Source organism: Crocodylus siamensis, chromosome 12 (assembly GCF_052110815.1).
Source record: "Crocodylus siamensis isolate JL-2025a chromosome 12, ASM5211081v1, whole genome shotgun sequence".
NCBI lineage: Eukaryota > Metazoa > Chordata > Crocodylia > Crocodylidae > Crocodylus > Crocodylus siamensis.
Window position 1 is genome coordinate 4,771,478 of NC_143406.1, and position 17,847 is coordinate 4,789,324.

The window sequence follows — 17,847 nt, forward strand, 5'->3', positions numbered from 1 at the left end:
TCAATCATACGTCTTGCTCTTGTGTGAGAATGAAAACATTGCTCTCTGGCCCAGTTCACCTACAGACATCAAGCATGATGATCAAGCATGTATACCTCACTGCCTCATTCCCTCTAGAGTGCCCCGGCATCCAAGCTGCACTCAGAATTTCAACTGTACGCTAGAAAGCACTAAACCCGGTGGGTCTGATTCTTGTCTCGTGGATTTTTCACTAGTGTCATTCCATTGATTCCGGCTGATTTTTATTATATTTGCACTGGGATGAGGTTAGACATAGGACCAATACCTGACTGCTTAGAGAACCACCCTTTAGGAAAGGCACGTCTCAAATGGAAAATACGACAGAAAATATCATCAGCGTATTCCTTCCCTCTCTTCTGTTCAATCTCCGGGTAGCCCGTCTCATAGACTGTTAACCTAGGCCTTGGGCGTGTTCAGTCTAAATGTTACTGCATCAAGGACATATTGTTCTGCTTTCTTTATAGAACAGTTACTTATTTTATTTTTCCCTTTATCTACTGCATTCAGAAAGTTTGCTCACAAGTGCTGACTGTTGTGATTTGGACTTGCCTTCTTGGTTTCACAGACATCAGTTACTATAGTGGTATTGGTCTGAACACTCTTTTGAGGCAATTTCTCAAACTTGACCTCCTTTTTTTGGGTTGCGTTCAGGATTTTCAGGTTCTCTTTGGCATGCCTGTGGCGAGAGCAGAAAATATTGCTAAGGAGGATGACAGATGAAAATGAACAAACAGTTTGCTGAGGACAGCAACAAAGTTAGCTACTGAAGAATATAAATGAATAGGCAGGAATAGATAATAAGCTATGATTTAGTTGCAACTCAATTGGCAATGGTCCTTCAAACCCATATATCAGACTGTTTGAGATTTCTGAAAGGGAAGGACTGGCTTGATAAAATGTTACATTTTAAAATATTGCTTTTGTTCCAAGGGAATTAATTATCTAAATAAAATGCTGATTTGACTTGATTATTTCTTTTTTCAGGAACACTATAGCTTTCCTATCATTTCTGCTGATGCTCTTTTACCTTAATTCTTCAGCTGCTGTTTTCAGGTCCTTATCCTTCTTGTCCACAAGGTTTGACATTGCAAATAGCTTTTGTCTAAGCATGTTCAGTTCACTCTCTTGGCATTTAACAAGGTTTAGATTTCTCTCCAGCTCCATCTTTTGTTTCTCACTGAGCTCTCCTGCATAGAGTTTATAGTGGTTATTGGCTACCTTACTGCCAAACAGTGAAAAGTACCCTCAAGTCCTATCAAAACCAATGCTTTGAAAAGTTTTCTCTTTCCAAAGTATGTACTTCCAAGGACCCAGGCTTCTGACTCTGCAGAGCACTGTACAAATTTTATCTTTCTGTCTATTTGACTTTATGGCTATTAGACCAGTGATTTGCTTGAGTTGGAAAGGTGTAAGGAAGAGTAGCTTGTACTGTTTATTGTGGGCAGCTTAACTGAATTTGCTACTTGCAGTGTGGGTTCATACACCCATATTTTATAGCTAAAGGAAACCTTAAAGAAGGTGGATTTTCAGGAGGGGAATGGCTCAGTGCTTCTATGAATCAGTCTCCTTCTCAGTATCTCAGGTTGGATATTGCAAAAACAATCAGGCATAATCAGTAACCACTTCTAAAAATGTTAGCTTCTTTTTACTGAGTCCAAAGTATAATTTACCCAGGCAGAGGGGAAAAAAAAGTTTGCTTCTGCCTAGACCCAAATGAAAATACTGTCAGGAGAAAGTGAAATCCTTTTTTCATTATCTCTGGGATTGTTTCTCCTTCAACTAATATCTAGTCTCCAATTATTTTGGGTGAAGTCATGACAGTTCTGTAAATCACATGATACATTTGACAAACCTATCATATCCGACATTCTAGCTTTGGCTTCTGAGAGGTCCTTCTTTAATCCCAAAATGATGGCCTGTTTGGACAGGATTTCCTTCCGAGCAGCCGCTAATTCTTCTCTGAAATTCATGAGTGGATAATTGCAAAAACCAATTTCATTTGAAAGATTAATATTACTTAACATGTACATGTCTTACAAGGTAAGGTCATATAATTAATACATACAAATTATTTTTAAAGTATGATTTTAAATCCCATAAATCCAGAGATATAGAGTTGGGATTTACAGTCTCTCAGTTCTTAACTCAGGCTGTTATGCCCAGTTTTGCAGAATGGAAAAGAGATTAAACAAATGTAGTATTCTGCATCAAAGACTGCTCAGATCAAAGCAGACTGCTACATACTGGACACTTTGTTCCAGCTGGTTTCCCCTCCATGTTCAAGATGAGAACAGCACTTGGGCCATGAGATGTATGCTGAGCACTTGTACTAAAAACAATTAATTTAGCAGTCCCACATGACCGGCATAATATGCTATATGTTTCTGTGGCTTAATATACTTTTAATCCCCCCTACCAAAACCCCCCCCCAAAATAAGATGGTCCGAAAACTGGTTTATCCCTCACATTTCCCATTAAGATGGGCCTCTATACATATTGGGCACATCTACACGTGCACATTTACGGTGCAGTAATTTAGGTTACCGCGCAGTAACCAAAATCACTGTGCAGTACAGGTATGTGTCTACACATGCACACCCGGACTGTGCAGTAACTATGGTGACTTACACCAACTTGGGCATAAATTTGATACCCGTATCATGCATGTAAAAAAATGTGATGCCTGATTAGTTACTGCACAGTAACACACATGAGCATGTAGACTGACTTGGGACTAACTTTAGTCCCAAGTCAGTCTACACAGCGTTACTGTGCTTTACCAGCTACACATGTAAGACGCTGGCCTAGAAGCTGCTTACTGCGCAGTAAATGCATGTGTAGATGCGCCCGCTGATTAGATAATCTGGGCCAGATTCTCATTTGCACTCTGGGGCCTGAAAGTGGACTAAAGTTGCACTGGCACATTCTCAGTGAGAATGTATAAACAGGCCTTACTGTAAATGAGAATCAAGCCTCCTCTCCTTTTAAAACTCAGTTTGTGATTAGGAGGTTCCTTTAAACCTTCTTCCACAATGAACAAAACCAAAGAGTAGCTATCAGTTGCTTACAGAAGAAGACTATGGAATTCTTCATTGTCCGAAATTTCTTGTGAAATGGATGATGATGATATGGGAGGACCTTTCTGAAGTGCTGAAGAAAAAAACAAGACTATTTACAATCAACCAAGTAAAGAGCTTAGTCTCAAAGAGTATGGGTACTTTATATCTGTTTGCTTTTGTGAAGGGATCTGAGCTCAATAAAGGGATTTCAAGAGAATGTTCAGTAGATTTCATGTCATTTGATTAGCATCCTTCATTCTTTCCCAAAGTCTCTCTCTTCCAATCTAGAAATTAATGAGCAAGAAGCCACTACCAAGGAATTGCTTTGACTTAGGAACCATAGGATCTTTGTCTTCTAGACCAATAATGATTTTGAAGTTTTAGTGATGGCTCTTTAAAAAACAAAAAGTTATTTAAGTGTCAATTTGGGAAGAATTTCAATGTGTATTTAAATCCATTCCTATTTAGGTTTACAAGCACATGCTTAATTTTAGGTCTGTGCTCAGGTCCCACTTCGCTTTCAAAGGTCTTTCTTGAATACAAAGCCTACCTGCATCTAGAAAAACCATGTAATAGAAGACATTGTAGAACAAAAAGACTTTTCAAAGATGTATTATTCACTAGTGGAAAATTACTAATTCACGATAACACTGAGCTACTAAGATATCCAGACCCAGTTCAACAAAATACAAAGAGAGTGCTCTTTTATAGTAGGAAAACAGTGTTCCACTCTTTTTGTAAGTATGCAGCTAATTTAACATTTAGCTACCTTCAATTTTTTCCTGTAGAGCTAAATTTTCGCCCTCTATATTCTTCTGATGCAGCGTAGCCTCCAGCAGCCTGTTTTCTAGAGCAACTATTGTCTGCGAATGTTGTTTGATTTGTTCTTTATATCCCGCTATCTCTTCCTGAAGTTTCTGCTTCAGTATCTCATTCTCATCCCGAATGATTTTTAGGTGATTCTCTCGCACCAATAACTGCTCCTTCAACATGGCCTACAAAATGGGATGCATTAATTCTGTGAAAATGTGGTATATTTTAGCAGAAAAGGATAAGGACAAATATCTTTCAGCCTGGGCAATATGAGTAGCCCCTAGGCAAGTAGGTATTGGAGAAAAAATTCAGAGCTCTATTCCTATTGCTTCCTCTCTGCCATGGTGGAAATGAGGGAATACGCTATGCCTCCTGAGAAGTTATATCCCTCCTCAGGCCTTGCAACTGATTGATGCTCCCTGCTGAGAGATGTGTGCAGAGGCGGTGGGATGTTTGTTGTAGGATTGGAAACCTTTCTTCTCTAGCTCCTTCACTCGCTGACTATTTCCCTTGCTCCAGGGACTGACTCCTGCAGCATAGATGCTGTTGCTTGGCCCATCATCCTGGTCCTCTTCTTCCTCCAGCACTGAACCCATCTTACAGTTTTAGGCTGGGACTGGCAGAGTTTGAATGGTTATGTTAAGAACCTTCCTTAGGCCAACCACAACATCTGAAGCTGGGATTTACAGAGCTAAAAAGATAAGGCACTAGCAACAATCCCTGACTCTGGTTACAATCAGATAGAAGGTGACCCCTCAGTTCAGCAATTCAGGAGGGGACCCTGGGAGAGCTTGAAGCAGACCTGCTTTTCATGATGTAATGAAAAAAAATTGCGTTCAGACAAAACTGTCTCTAGTTCAAACCCTGCTAAACAATGTCCTTGGTATGGTGGTTACCTCTCTTTTTCCAGCCTCTTCTAAGCTGTCCACAGTTTCTCTTAGTTTTGAATTTACAATGTCATCTTCTTTTGATTTTAGTTCAATTACCTAAGTCAGAAAATAAGTGATAGATGAGGATAAAGACGCAGAATACTACCTTTCATTTCTAGCAGTGCTGAAATCTATTTGAACACCGTATATGAGAAGCAAGGCATATTTTGTGGTAAGGCTTATCGGACAAACTGTATAGCTGGGAGAGACATTGAACACTATATAAGCCAGTGTAGCCAGAGGTCCACTCTAAGGAAAAGTTTCAGATGTGCAGTACTGAGCTCTGAATGAAAGAACTTAATTTTTCACCGGAAGTCATTTACAATGGTAGCAAAAATTAACTTCTGAACTTCCTCCTGTTATCAAACATTACAATACCAGCGTCAAATGAGTCTGCATTCATCCATTCCTCCAACCGCCATCATATATGGATTCTGAACATGAAATTTCGGAAAGATTAGCAAATACCTTCTTTTAACACACTTATGTTACATATGCATATCTGAGAAACAACCCCGGGTGTAACTGGGAACAACAACAATGAAGTCAAAGGAGATGTTCCCTTTTATACCAATGGTGAATCTGGCAGACAGTCATAGACATGATTCAGTTTTATAGTTAAACATTAGGCCACGTGCAATAAATACATGAGAACTAACCAGTAAATATTTTATCTGATTGTTTTCATTCATACTATTATTTCAACTGGAGAAACCCACTATCATGTACTTCTCATTTTCTTGCGCAGATTTGAAAAAAGGTCAGAGCTGCCTTGCTGCTACAATGGGTTTAATGAGGTAGTTCCAGTTGGTGCCAATTGTTTCAAGTAAAGGACACATATATAGACCTTAGTAACATCAGTACAGAAAAGACAATTTTGTTAGGCTAGCGATTACTGAGAAATCACTGACATCGTTGTTACTGCAGAGAAACAGAGCGACATTGCATTGATCTAACTAAACCCCGTGGCATAGATCTTTGCTTTTCCTGATGGCTGCTGTTCTTACTTCAGGGATCTTCATTTTAGAGTCCTATGGATGGCTGACCCATATCCAAAGTGTTCATACCAAAGTGTATATACATGCACAGGCTGAACACAAAACTTGCACATTCATTTTACGGTGACGTTTTGCACGTGACCAAAACAACGTGGCCCATCAAGCACCAGTCTGATGGGCTCCATAAGGTATACTGGATTTTTCAAACCAGGAGTACAAAATATTCTCCTTCATCACTGGATTTCTACCAACCTCAGTCAAATGTCTCAACTGACTTTCCATATCTTGAACCTTCTGCTTTTCTCTCTCCAAAAAATCCTTTAATTTATCCTTCTCTGCAACGACAGCATTTTCTAGAATCTGAGAAATAATATCACATTATCATGCAAGTACCAACAGCCATCCTCACAAATAAAGGAATATTAGATTGAGAGAGGATAATGCTGAGCTAGAAACGGGAAAATGAAAGCAGTAAATCACAACTTTGGAGGGAGGATGGGTTTTGAAGGAAGGCTCGCTGAGTGGGCTCTTTTAAAAAGAAAGGGGAGAATACTTCAGGGAGGCAGTGCAGCAATGGCAAAAAGAAAAGAGGAAGTGAACAGGCTGCTGATTAACTGATTAATTTGAAAATCGGAAGTGTAGGAAGGAAGTTTCTACAGGGGACTGCTGAGCAATTCAGCAAAACTATAATACGTGGCATCACTGAAATACAGCTACTAGCAACCCATTGTAAGTCCCCACAAAGTTATTGTAAACATTATCGCTTCTAAATAAAGTGTTTTACAATGCATCTTTCATCCTCAAATCTCAAGGTGATTTACAGAGAGCAGTTAAGTCTCGCAGCACTTGGTGAGCTACATAAATCTACTACTATACTTTCTCATATACAACATGGACACACCAATTCCCCCAAAATACCATTTGCTGGAAATCGGTGTGTGCAGGATATGCAAGAAAAACAGTAAGAGCAGGCTCTGCCACTCATGGGTAAAACTGAAAGTAAAATCAGGACCAGAAAAAGATGCAGGCTTGGCTCCCTAGTTGCTGCAATTCAGTTACTTACTAAGAGGAAAGATTTTTTTCTTTTTCAGTACACAAGGTGTTTATTGTATCCGAGAATGTGTTATATTGTCTTGCAGATTTAATTCTCTTGCTCAGGCTCACATGTAGAACTTGATTCTTTGTTGCACTAATCTGTAGATCACAGTATCTTTCATATTCTTCTCCTGGACCCCATAATAGTTTATGTTCCTTTAACATGTGGGTCATGATTGTAAGTCTTGATCTCCTCACTTTAACTAGAGCAGCACAGTGTATGGTAGGCATAGGTGCAGAGGAGAGCACTAGTGAAGAAATTATACAAGTTCTTCTGACTTCATCAGAGCCAACATTTTACCCCTGGGCTTTGCAGGCATTTCAATCTGGATGTGCATTTACAAGATACAATTTCTCTTTCCTAAATAGGCAAACATAATAATTTTTTGTACATATTTTTTGTCGGTAAAAGAAACATTGTATAAGGAACAGCTCTATTGTACCTTTTTGTTTCCCTCCTCCTTCTCCAGGACAATAAGCTCTATCTTGTTTTGCAACTCTCTCTCATATTCCAGTTTTTGTTCATTCAGCTTTTTCTGTAGCAGGGAATTCTGAGATTCCTGCAACTTGCCTAATTGGGCCTAGAGGGAAATTTTGGTTAAAAAAAAGATATTGAAGGACTCGTATTTTAAGCAGACTGAAACGAAACCATGTTAGATGTTAGCAATTTATTCCAAAACGAATGATATGTTCAAACATTTTTTTCTTTAATATATAGTGACTTTAAAAAACATTGTTCAAATACCAAATTCGAATTGGGTAATGAGAGCATGATTCCAGGCAGGCCGCGCTGCTGGCACAGCCTACTGCGCTTCCTATATTCCTCCACTTCTGTAAGACAAGGCTGTCTATGTCCTTTGACCAACACAGCTACAACCAACCACCCTAACACGTGGGAGGTATCCACTTTTGTAAAATACTCAATGATGGTTTGTAAACCAAATCTGTAATAGCCCTATGATTTTTTGTCTTTTATTCACACAAATCCACTAAGAGAGTCTCAAGCATTTTATTTTACCTGAAGTGTTTGAATTCTGCCCACGGTTTGATGATTATTCTCCTGCAGACACTTAATGTATGAAGCCAACCCTTGGAAAGAAAAGATATTTCAATGACATGATGTGTTTTTATTTCTGGAGGGTTCTCTCTCTTCAGCCACTTAGTGGAAAGTGATGATGCATGAGAGGTTCAACTAAGGGTGCAGCTTGTTTTCCTTTTAAATCAAACAAGGCTGGTCTTTATTTCAGTCTCCTCTTTATAACTTCTCCCTTCCCTTACAAACTGAGGAGGGGAGCAAACAGACCTCTATGGAATTATCCCATACTAACATGTGGCTACCATGTCAAGTGCTGAGTATGGTATACAGATACAGAAGACACAGGAGAGTGAACATCATTTCTTGTTTATGTGCTATTCAATACAGAGGCAATTTAATCCCTGTCATTACCTACTCTTTTAAAAAAGGAAGCATGCTATACCCATTAGGTCTCATCACCCACCATAGACGCACACATACACATCGGTACACATATATACATACATACAATCATACATATGCATACCCCCACACACACTCAGACACACACACACACACACATCCACATTACACATATTCCAGTAATATGCTGCATGGTATAGTTTGAGCCTTCAAAAGCTGGATTGGCTTTCCATTACATACAGCATTCTCGGGCTCTTTTGGCACTCTCAGCTATGCTAGCAAAAACAGCATAAGAACACCCTCCTGCCATGACTTCCAGTGTTGGCTGCCTTCATCCACCCTCTTATTTCATATTTATATATGTTAATGCATTTTTTAAAGCTCTGTTAGCATTCACAGCACAGGGGAATTTTCCCTCTGCTTTTCAGTGCAATTAATCACCGGAGGTTAAACTACATAATATGACTGACATGAGACAATAGACTGTTCTGCACGAAAGCATGAAAAGCTATCGGTTTTTCCATACACAATCAAAGCTAACTTCTTCCCAGTGTATCAGAAATAGCAACTGCTTTGTTTCAAAATAGGGGTTAGAATGGAACAGAAAGACAAGACAATCTGTTTCCCCGCACCTCAGATAAGAGAGCTGGCATTAAAGCAGCTAGCAATGCTAAATTCACTGTCAAGGACCTTGTATTCTGTTGCAAAGAGAAAAAAAAAACACCACAAAATGGATAACTTCAATGGAACAAGATATCTGATTGCATACAATCCATCATCTATATAACACACTTGAAAAGGCAAATACCGCATATGCTCTGGTTGATACCAACTGCAGTGATTTTTGTATCAGTTAGACAATAAATATAGGGATACTGTTAAAAAAAAAAAAAAAGATGAAGAAAGAACTGCTGGAAAATCAAATTCTATTAGTGCTCCAGAATGAATAATAGCCAGAGCAGAAACTAGCTAACCTGATAACACTCAAACACTACCTGAATCCAAGTTGCAAACTTAAAGCCTTATTCCCCCAAAGTTTGGGAGTGTCAAAGGTGAGCTTATGGCTTAGTTAATTATACATGTAACAACCAGCTATTGCAATTAAATAACTAGACTCTGAACTAAAGTGTGGAGATGTTCAGAGCTAGATTGGTTCGGAAAGAGGGCCTAAGAAGTTGAAGATCAAAAAGGACTCGTGATGACCAAGGGACTGTTTTTGGTACAACTATGACAGCAGACTGTTATTGAACAACATTCCCCCATGACTTTTATACATTTGATGCAAAATAAATCTAGGATAGTGGTGGGTGAATTAACAAAATGACCAGAACTATTAATATAGTTGAGATAATGTCTTTCATTTGGAAGCCTGCCTAACTCTGTTACACAGTTGGTTCAATAAAAGATATCACCCCAAGAATCCTTGCCTCTTGCACAGTTTCTGGACCATCATGTCTACAACATCACTCTTGCACTACCAAAACTACTAAGTACTTTTAAACATTTTTCTTCATAATGTAAAGGACATCAAATCAATTTTTATTATGTGATTGCTTTTGCCCTATGCTGCAAGTTCCCTTTTTTCTCGTAATAATAAAATTGTCGTCTTTGTCCTGACTTTCTCCATATTTTTGCATTATGATCAATCAGCCTTAAGGATGATGCATAAAGCGGCAGGTTCAAAAATATATTGCTGCAATGTTCAAACTACTGTAGGATGATAATCTCAAAGGAGTTCACGTGAGTTGGTGTTCATCTCCCATTTCAATGAAAGATGAGTGCCCAAGTCTCTTAAGCTCTTCTGAATTTCCCAGCTACATAATACAAAAAGGTGAGCTTGAAAATTTAGTATCAGAACCATCTGCTTTCCTTATTCTACTTAGCTGTTCTGATCTTCTAACTAGAGCTGGTATTGAAATGCACAAGAATTTTGCTGCCTGTTATTCTGCGCATGTCCTCTTTTGACCCTATATCAAGCTATTAGTTGCTATGCTCATTCCTGGTTGTCGCAAATTATAGGCTTTAAGATTAAGAAGTGCTCATAATTTAAAATGCATTTTGAACATGCATGCTTAGTTTGTGGAAAAGCATTTCACATGAGGCCAATGAAAGGAAAAAAGAACAAACAGCAAGATATAAACCTTTGTCAGAGTGGGATGCGTCAATCCCCACATCCTGCAGGAGCAGTTCAATGCCCTCTACCCACGAGAGTAAACTGTTCAGAATGGCAATTACTGGTGTGTGGACCCACAAGACAGAACTGTCAATGCTCAACTCTTGAAGTTTACAAATCTCTGATTTTAAGCCATGGCTGCAGTAGGAGGTTTTTAAGAAAGCCTGAAAAAGAAGTAACGATAAATCATCCAAACTTTATGGTCATTTGGGTCTTAAAACAAAATAAAACACTGAACAGTTTATAGCAAGATGTACCACATTATTGCTCTCAAAATCATGCTCTCTTTTAGGACTACTTTTTGTAACAGCTATCAGGAAAGCGGGGTTTTTTTAGCATGTAATGCTATTTTCCTCACTCCACTGGATACTGAACCTGCGCGGTTTTATCTGCAGTATCCCTCTACTGTCGTGGTCATGTCCATAGAGTTCTGCACCCAACAGGGTTTAGCCCCCCATTTCAGAGGGGTTTTTTAAAACTCCCCGAGTGGCAACCTGCCTACTGCTCTATGGTACAATGTATTTCTATTTTTGGCACAAATTATCCCTATTAGTTCGTAGCAGTCTTGAATATAAACTTCTTCCCAGGAGGACTTTTCTGACTCAAGTAAAACCGAATCAGCTCCTGTGTAACAATAAGAAGTAATGTACAGCACCTACTCAGCAAAGGGACCGGGCCCAATGATCATTTTTAAAAATTCTGAAACAGCAATTTTTTTTGTTTTTCCCACCGCAGGCCCCAGAAATGTTACAGGGGTCAAATTAAGAAGAACTTATATCCTTAGGAGTTTTGTGTCTAGTACTGAACGTTAATGGGAGTTTGGTGTCCAAATCTCTTAAGCTTCTGTGAAAATTCCTGCCTACAAGTCCCATTTCCTCTGGTTTCAATAAATGACATTTTATTGAGCAGTCTGAATAGCTAACAGCAAAGCTTCTTCTGCTGAAGTGGATACTGAATATTAGTATTCTCATAACTTGATGAAGCCCTAAAAGAAACATATTATATTACAGGATAAAACAAAAGTTGCCCTTGTTTTATAGAACTGCACAAGACTTTTGTTTTCACATATAAATGACTCATCAGAATCTAATTTGTCCTTATACATGCCATTATCATAACTGCGGGCACAGATTTCGTTGAGTGCAATTCTAAAAATCTGCAACAAATTATTTTTAGTTCACTTCAAAGAAACATAAAAGTTGAATTCATGCTTTGATCTTGGATTTTACTTTGGTGCAGTGACTACAGATTTAGTTTTAGTGCTCAGGGCCCTGCCATTTGTTTTTAGCAAAGGCCTAAGGGCTGGACATGAACAATTTTACAGTCACTACATGTAAAATGCAGCTTAATGGCAATTTTCTCCTGCAAAAAAACAACCAAACCCTGAAACACTCGCTCTCTTATATGGTTTATAAAAGGGAGGTCTGCACTTGCACTAAAAAAATCAGTTTTGAAAATAACTTTTGTACCAAATCAGGACAAAAAGCCAAATCCTCATCAATTTTTGCATGAGTGAAATTCTGCAATATTTCACTCTGGGAACACCCAAGTTCTTGCTGCAGGAATGTCTCATTGCTTCTGAAATAAAATAATCTCCTTTGACCCCCCCGAAATTCTTATAGCCTTAGGAATCCAACTTCCATGGCAGCACAGCAAGTGATCTGGGGAGCTGGAAGCCCTGGGAGGTAGGAGATCTTGGACTCTCAGGGTCTCTTGCAGGCCAGTCAGGATCTTGGAAGCCTTCAAAGACATAGCTCCACAGTAGCCCACCAAGGAGGAGTCCTGATTCCTAGGCTTCCTGCAAGATAAGCTACCAAGGAGAGGAGAGCCAGGCTGACAGAATATTTCATTTTCAGCAAAATCATCTTTTGCTGTTGATAAATTTCCAAACAATTCTAGCAGAGAAGCATTGCCATTTGTAGAGTGGCAGTTTATCGCCTCTCTGTGATATGCAAGCAGATCTCTTCTCTCATTAAACCTCTAAATTAAATCTGTCTTCAGGACAATAAAGTGCAATATATCAGCTAACATCCAGTTTACAAAAGACACTTAAACAAGTGACCTGGAATTCTTCCAAAGATTTCTTTAACACATCAACGCTTGTGTGTTGAGAGTCCCTGAAGCGTATTTCCTCCTCTAATACTTTCTCCTTTACACGAACCTGAAGATTTTCCTCGAAAATCTGCTTTATCTTCTCGAGTAACTGTCAAAAGCATATGAAGGGAGATGCATAAATAAGTACATTAACAAAAAAGACATACCCATTTTTTCATTTGAAAGTCTTAATATAGAACAGCTCCGATTTGTTACAAATTTCCCAAGTCAGCAAAAAAAATGGCTGTAGTATATATGGTAGTTTGGTGCTTCACCAAATTATTTAATTACTGTGACTAGGCATAAAGAGTATGCCACCCCAACGGGCCAATTTTCAAAAAAGCTCTCAAAGCATGTTGGTGCTATCTAAAATTTGGAGGCAAGAAAGAATCGGATTTCCTCTTAAATTTAGTAATGTTACCTACTGCTGCTTGCAGCTAAAAAGGTCAGATTAGCCTCAACCTATTGATTACTGCTGTTATAAAAATGTCTGATCAACCAATTTACTCATACAATACTCACCGTTTCTATCCCTCCTCCTCCCTATTCCAAAATCACCCTATCATATGTTTAAAGACATCTTAGCTCTGCGCTCATGAGCTTCCTTCGAACCAGGTTCATTCTGTTACCCGGTAGGAGTTGTTTGCAGCATGTGGTCTGCATGGAGACAAGTCTCTGCAGCCTGGACAGGGGCAGAGTCGTTACAGATTCACTTGAATTTTCAAGTGACCAAACGAATCTGTGCAATTAAGAACGTGGCCCAGCAACAAAAGCTGTGTAAACAAGCAAAACCAAAATGTTCTTCCTCCTAAGTGTGAGAAAGCTCAGTGAATAGATATGAATTTTCATCCCAATTAACCTGTTGATCTGTCACCGTCTTCTCTGCAATGTCTTCTACCGAGTACACGATTCCAATCATTTGGTTTCTGAAAGACTTCAGCTGAAACAGAAATTAATAAAGCAAAGACAATCACTGGCAGATAGAATTTCTGTTGCATCTATTTGCCTAGTCTGCGCTAGCCCAGAAAAAAATCAATTAAGAGGGAACATGAGCTTAATTATTTTGTTTTATTAAAACCTTGTATAATTATAGTGGGCAGCAGCATTGAAAAAGAACAGTAATTATCAATTAATTTGGAGATTTTATTGACTTCGAAGCCCCTTCTGTGCTTTTGCTATTGCATCAGGATACAAAATAAAATCACAATCAATTTGCTACCAGAACAGTCCACAACAAGAACTACTGTTAAACTGCTGGTTTACACCATGCTGATAGCATAGCAGTATAATTAATAATATCAGGCATGTTGTCTACTCAGTGAAAGGGTATAATCTGCACTGAGGCTCTCGGGAGACTGTCAAATCCATGTCAGCCATGTAACGGTGATTCCCCAGAAGCTCATGCCATCTTTCTAAGTACAGTGTGTTAGACAGAATGGGATGAAAGAGTGTACCTACAATCTCTAGCAACACCACCGCAAAAAGAAGAACCCTACAGTAATATCCTAAATAAAGAGAGCTAACCTACAAAAGAGACGGAAGTGTTTAATTACATGGCAGCAAAAGAGAAGCAAAAGGAATTATTAAGGGACTTGGACAATTGTGATCCAAATCTGCTCCCACAGTAAGGGTTTTGACATTCGTTTTACAGCAAGCAGTTTTGGGACAGCAGTGACGGAGGTGGTAAAGGTCAAGTGCTAGAATGGGATTTAAGGAGAGTGTTGCTAATGCTCCAGGTCCAAACTGAAAAGAAGATCCAGCTGATTTCCCTGAGTTACTTCTCAAGATACCCCTGAAGTACTTGCAATCAGGAATGATTTAACCCTGAAGGTGGTACAGATGTTACTGAAAAACCAAGGTACCAGATTGCACCAAGTGTCAGGCATTTTAAATTATTTCCCAGTTCATTTACAAGGTCTTTGTTTAGGTTGCATTTTAAATTCCACAAGCTGGACATATTGCTAGACAGTTGCTGGTGGAGCTACTCCGGGCGTGATTCTCAAACACCTCCTAACTTTAGTGAAGCAGTTAAACCAACCCAAGCTTTTGAAAATGCTACCCCCACTGTGTATTTTCAGCAGCAAATTGCAAACATTTCCAGTTAAATCAGTTCAATGTAACCTTAGCTAACTGATAGTGGTGTCTCTTGGGGCTTATGTCCCTGAGACAAAAGTTTTCTCTTTTGTGGAAGCTCTTGTTAAAACACTGACAGGATTTCACTGAGAAGTAGCTACTGCTAACGGCTTGAAATTAACCCTTTGCAAATGAAGTGGATTATTAACACAGCTCTATTTCAAGTTAACCCGAGTGCAGTTTCTCAGCCCAGTGTCAGCTAGATTTACATTGCTAAGAATATTGCTAGCTGAACTGTGCTACAGGTTAATGAAGAAGGTGGGCACAAGGCAATTGCTTTGAGTATAGTTTTAGAACAGGTATAATAACACTTGTTAGATGCAAAACATCTGCATCCACGTGGAACAGAGGGAAACTGCCAAAATCCACCAGCAACAATTATATTTAAAGATGGTGATAAATAATATATAGTCCTGTAAGGACAGGACCTTAAACCAGGAAATTAAATGCTGAAAGGATTTGCAATTGCACTAAAACAGATGTTGATGAAATTAAAAGTACTTTGCAAAAGGGCTTGTTCTTCACCGAGTAGATTCAGTCAGTAACTGTGAGACAGGGATATAGGGTGCTGGGCAGGATAATAGAAAATTGAAACATATGTTTGTGCACCATATAAACTTTAGCCATCTATAACAGAAACATAGGAATGGACTTTTGTAGTCACAATGCCCAGAAACTGGAATTAAAATGAATACGTCAGCCACAATGCTCTGTGGTCGGTTCTACACATTTCTTTTCCAGCGTTCCAGGTTTGGATGACTTTCATGGCTGGTACAAATAACATTTTCCTATATAAATGCTACTGCCAACTACACCGTTGACTGCAGAGTGAGCATATTTCTTTTCTGTAACCTCTACCTGAGCTTTCGCTTGCTCCAAATCACCTTTAACTAGGCGCTCTCTGCGACCCATCTCTGTTAATTGGAGAGATTTCCTTTCACACTCTTCCTTCAGCTCCTCTTCAACCTAAAACGACGAAATCATTTGAATATCAAAGTAACAGCACAGAACAGTGCTCTCAGCAGTTCTGTCACAATTGTGTACAGAAGCCTTTTTAAAATAGCATAACCCATAGATAGCTTTGCAATACCATGTTAGGCCATGCAATACCATGTTGGGCTACGCAATGTTACCCTCTTTTTAAAATATGCAGGCCTTGAACATATCAGCTATTTTTCTTCCTAGCTGTAAGTAGCTGGTAGGTAATCAGCATCATACTTCTAGCCACATTTCCTACATTATCTAGGTCTCTGGCTCAAGAGTTATTTGGGTCTCTTTTGCACAAGATAAAATGCTATCAAATAAGCTGTATTCTGAGGTCAGTCTATAAACACAAGGTTCCTGTAGGCTTTTTCACTTACTAGTAACATAGACAACTCCTCCGATTTTCACCAATATCAATATGCCTTACAGAAATGAAAAGAACATGTCTAATTTTCCATGCACGTGCAACATTGCAGCCAAGATGCGTGTGTCAGTACATGGCTGCCCTCTACTGAACGTAACCCAGCCTGTTCAACTACCAATTGGTCTGTGATTATATAGCTGTTGGCCAGCAAATAGCTTTAGGTTCTCTATTACTATAGTCAAATAAGAGAGAGTCTCCTTTAGTTTGAATTAGTATTTCTCCACCAAGACATTACAGCACCTTAGGTTACCACGAGATTCTTTTCAGGGTGTTGTGGCGTGCCACACAATATGAATGCTGTTAGGTATGTAAGCACCTACCCATGATTCACAAGATAAGCACAGAGATTTCAAATAGGAATCCATATTATGAAAAATATTTCTGAATTGTTGTGGTCTTCCTGAGTTCTCAGCAACTCCAAAGTTCCTGAGTTGCTGTATTGTTTTTCCCTAGGCAGCGAATGAGTGAAAATTAAGAGCTGCAAAACTCTAGACCTCTTGGTTTTATCAGACCAACTAGGGAATTTCAAAAAAATTATCTTTCTTTGCAACCTTTTGGGCACATGCACGCTTCTTCAGGCTGAGGACAAATCTTTAGTCTACACACAGCACAAGATGGTAAAAATCCTCATAGGTAGAAAATAAGCTGCATTTTGCAGAAGGGAATTTTGAGGCTGGAAGTCTGTTCCTGTAGGTCTGTGAGAGTCTTTTGTGTGAGCTGCTCCTTGACGTACAGATAAGGCTTTCAGACCCAAGGGAACAGACTTCCAGCCTCAAAATTCACCTGTGCAAAATGAAGTTTATTTTCTACCTATAAGGAGCTTTCCCACCTTGGATTTGTCCTCAGCCTGAAGAAGGGTGCGTGTGCCTGAAAGCTTGCAAAGAAGGATATATTTTTTTTGTGATTTCTTAGTTGGTCTAATAAAAGATATCATCTCTGAACCAACAGTTCTAGAGTTTTTTTGCATTTGTTTTTGTCTCAGACCAACGTGGCTACCAAATACATCCCTAAAACTAAGAGCCAGCATTTTCCAAAGGGTGCCCCAAGTCTAATGAGGAGCGTCATGAGTCTAAAAGGTTGAGAAGCACTGCTCTGGATGAAAGCAGTCTATTTACTGGTACTACAGGCTGTGTATTTGGTCTCACTGGCACCTGGTTAGCCAGTGAGTCTCAGAATGCTAATCCCTTCAGGACTGGATGTTAGAGGACGACAGCAAGTGGAAGGAAGAGTTACCTTTGCTTTTTCTGCAAGCCTATTTTTTAAGACTTCCTCTTCAGTGCCGCATTTCTGTATTTCTCCCTGAAGCCCCTTCACTTGAAACTCAAGCTCTCCAATGCGCTGCAGAAGCCCCGATAAAATAGATTAGCTATACAAAATAAGTTAGCCAGTTTAAATCATCTGCATTTCAATGACAGCTTCATTACATTAGCTTCAAGGTTTTCTTTGTTTTAACTAAATGAGTTAAAACAGTTATTATCAATCCTAAACCATTCCCTAATAAAAACAAATGCATTTCCCCTATCTATCATCTTAAAGATACTGGATTTATGGAGCTGGGTAGAAATAATCATGAGTTGGTTTGGGAAGCTGATTGGTAACACTGCACTTAAGAACAAGGCAGGTAGGTTTCTTGTTTCGTTTTCCACTAGATGATGTTTACAACCTTTACAGTGATTTCCACTTACA

At 39.1% G+C, this 17,847-nt stretch overlaps 1 protein-coding gene across 8 annotated transcripts in view; it reads right to left on the minus strand.

Moving 5' to 3' along the window:
- FHAD1 (forkhead associated phosphopeptide binding domain 1) overlaps positions 1-17,847 on the minus strand; it is a 50,540-nt gene that overhangs the window by 12,918 nt on the left and 19,775 nt on the right. For all 8 annotated transcript variants that reach the window (XM_090023247.1, XM_090023246.1, XM_090023251.1 and 5 more), the window contains 14 exons: positions 17,395-17,499; positions 15,612-15,719; positions 13,480-13,560; positions 12,589-12,729; positions 10,495-10,690; positions 7,934-8,004; positions 7,359-7,496; positions 6,073-6,180; positions 4,790-4,879; positions 3,850-4,075; positions 3,090-3,171; positions 1,874-1,980; positions 1,049-1,208; positions 571-697 (listed from right to left, as the gene is read on the minus strand). In XM_090023247.1, coding sequence (XP_089879373.1) covers positions 571-697; positions 1,049-1,208; positions 1,874-1,980; positions 3,090-3,171; positions 3,850-4,075; positions 4,790-4,879; positions 6,073-6,180; positions 7,359-7,496; positions 7,934-8,004; positions 10,495-10,690; positions 12,589-12,729; positions 13,480-13,560; positions 15,612-15,719; positions 17,395-17,499 — 1,740 coding nt within the window. The remainder of the gene's footprint in view (positions 1-570; positions 698-1,048; positions 1,209-1,873; positions 1,981-3,089; positions 3,172-3,849; positions 4,076-4,789; positions 4,880-6,072; positions 6,181-7,358; positions 7,497-7,933; positions 8,005-10,494; positions 10,691-12,588; positions 12,730-13,479; positions 13,561-15,611; positions 15,720-17,394; positions 17,500-17,847) is intronic.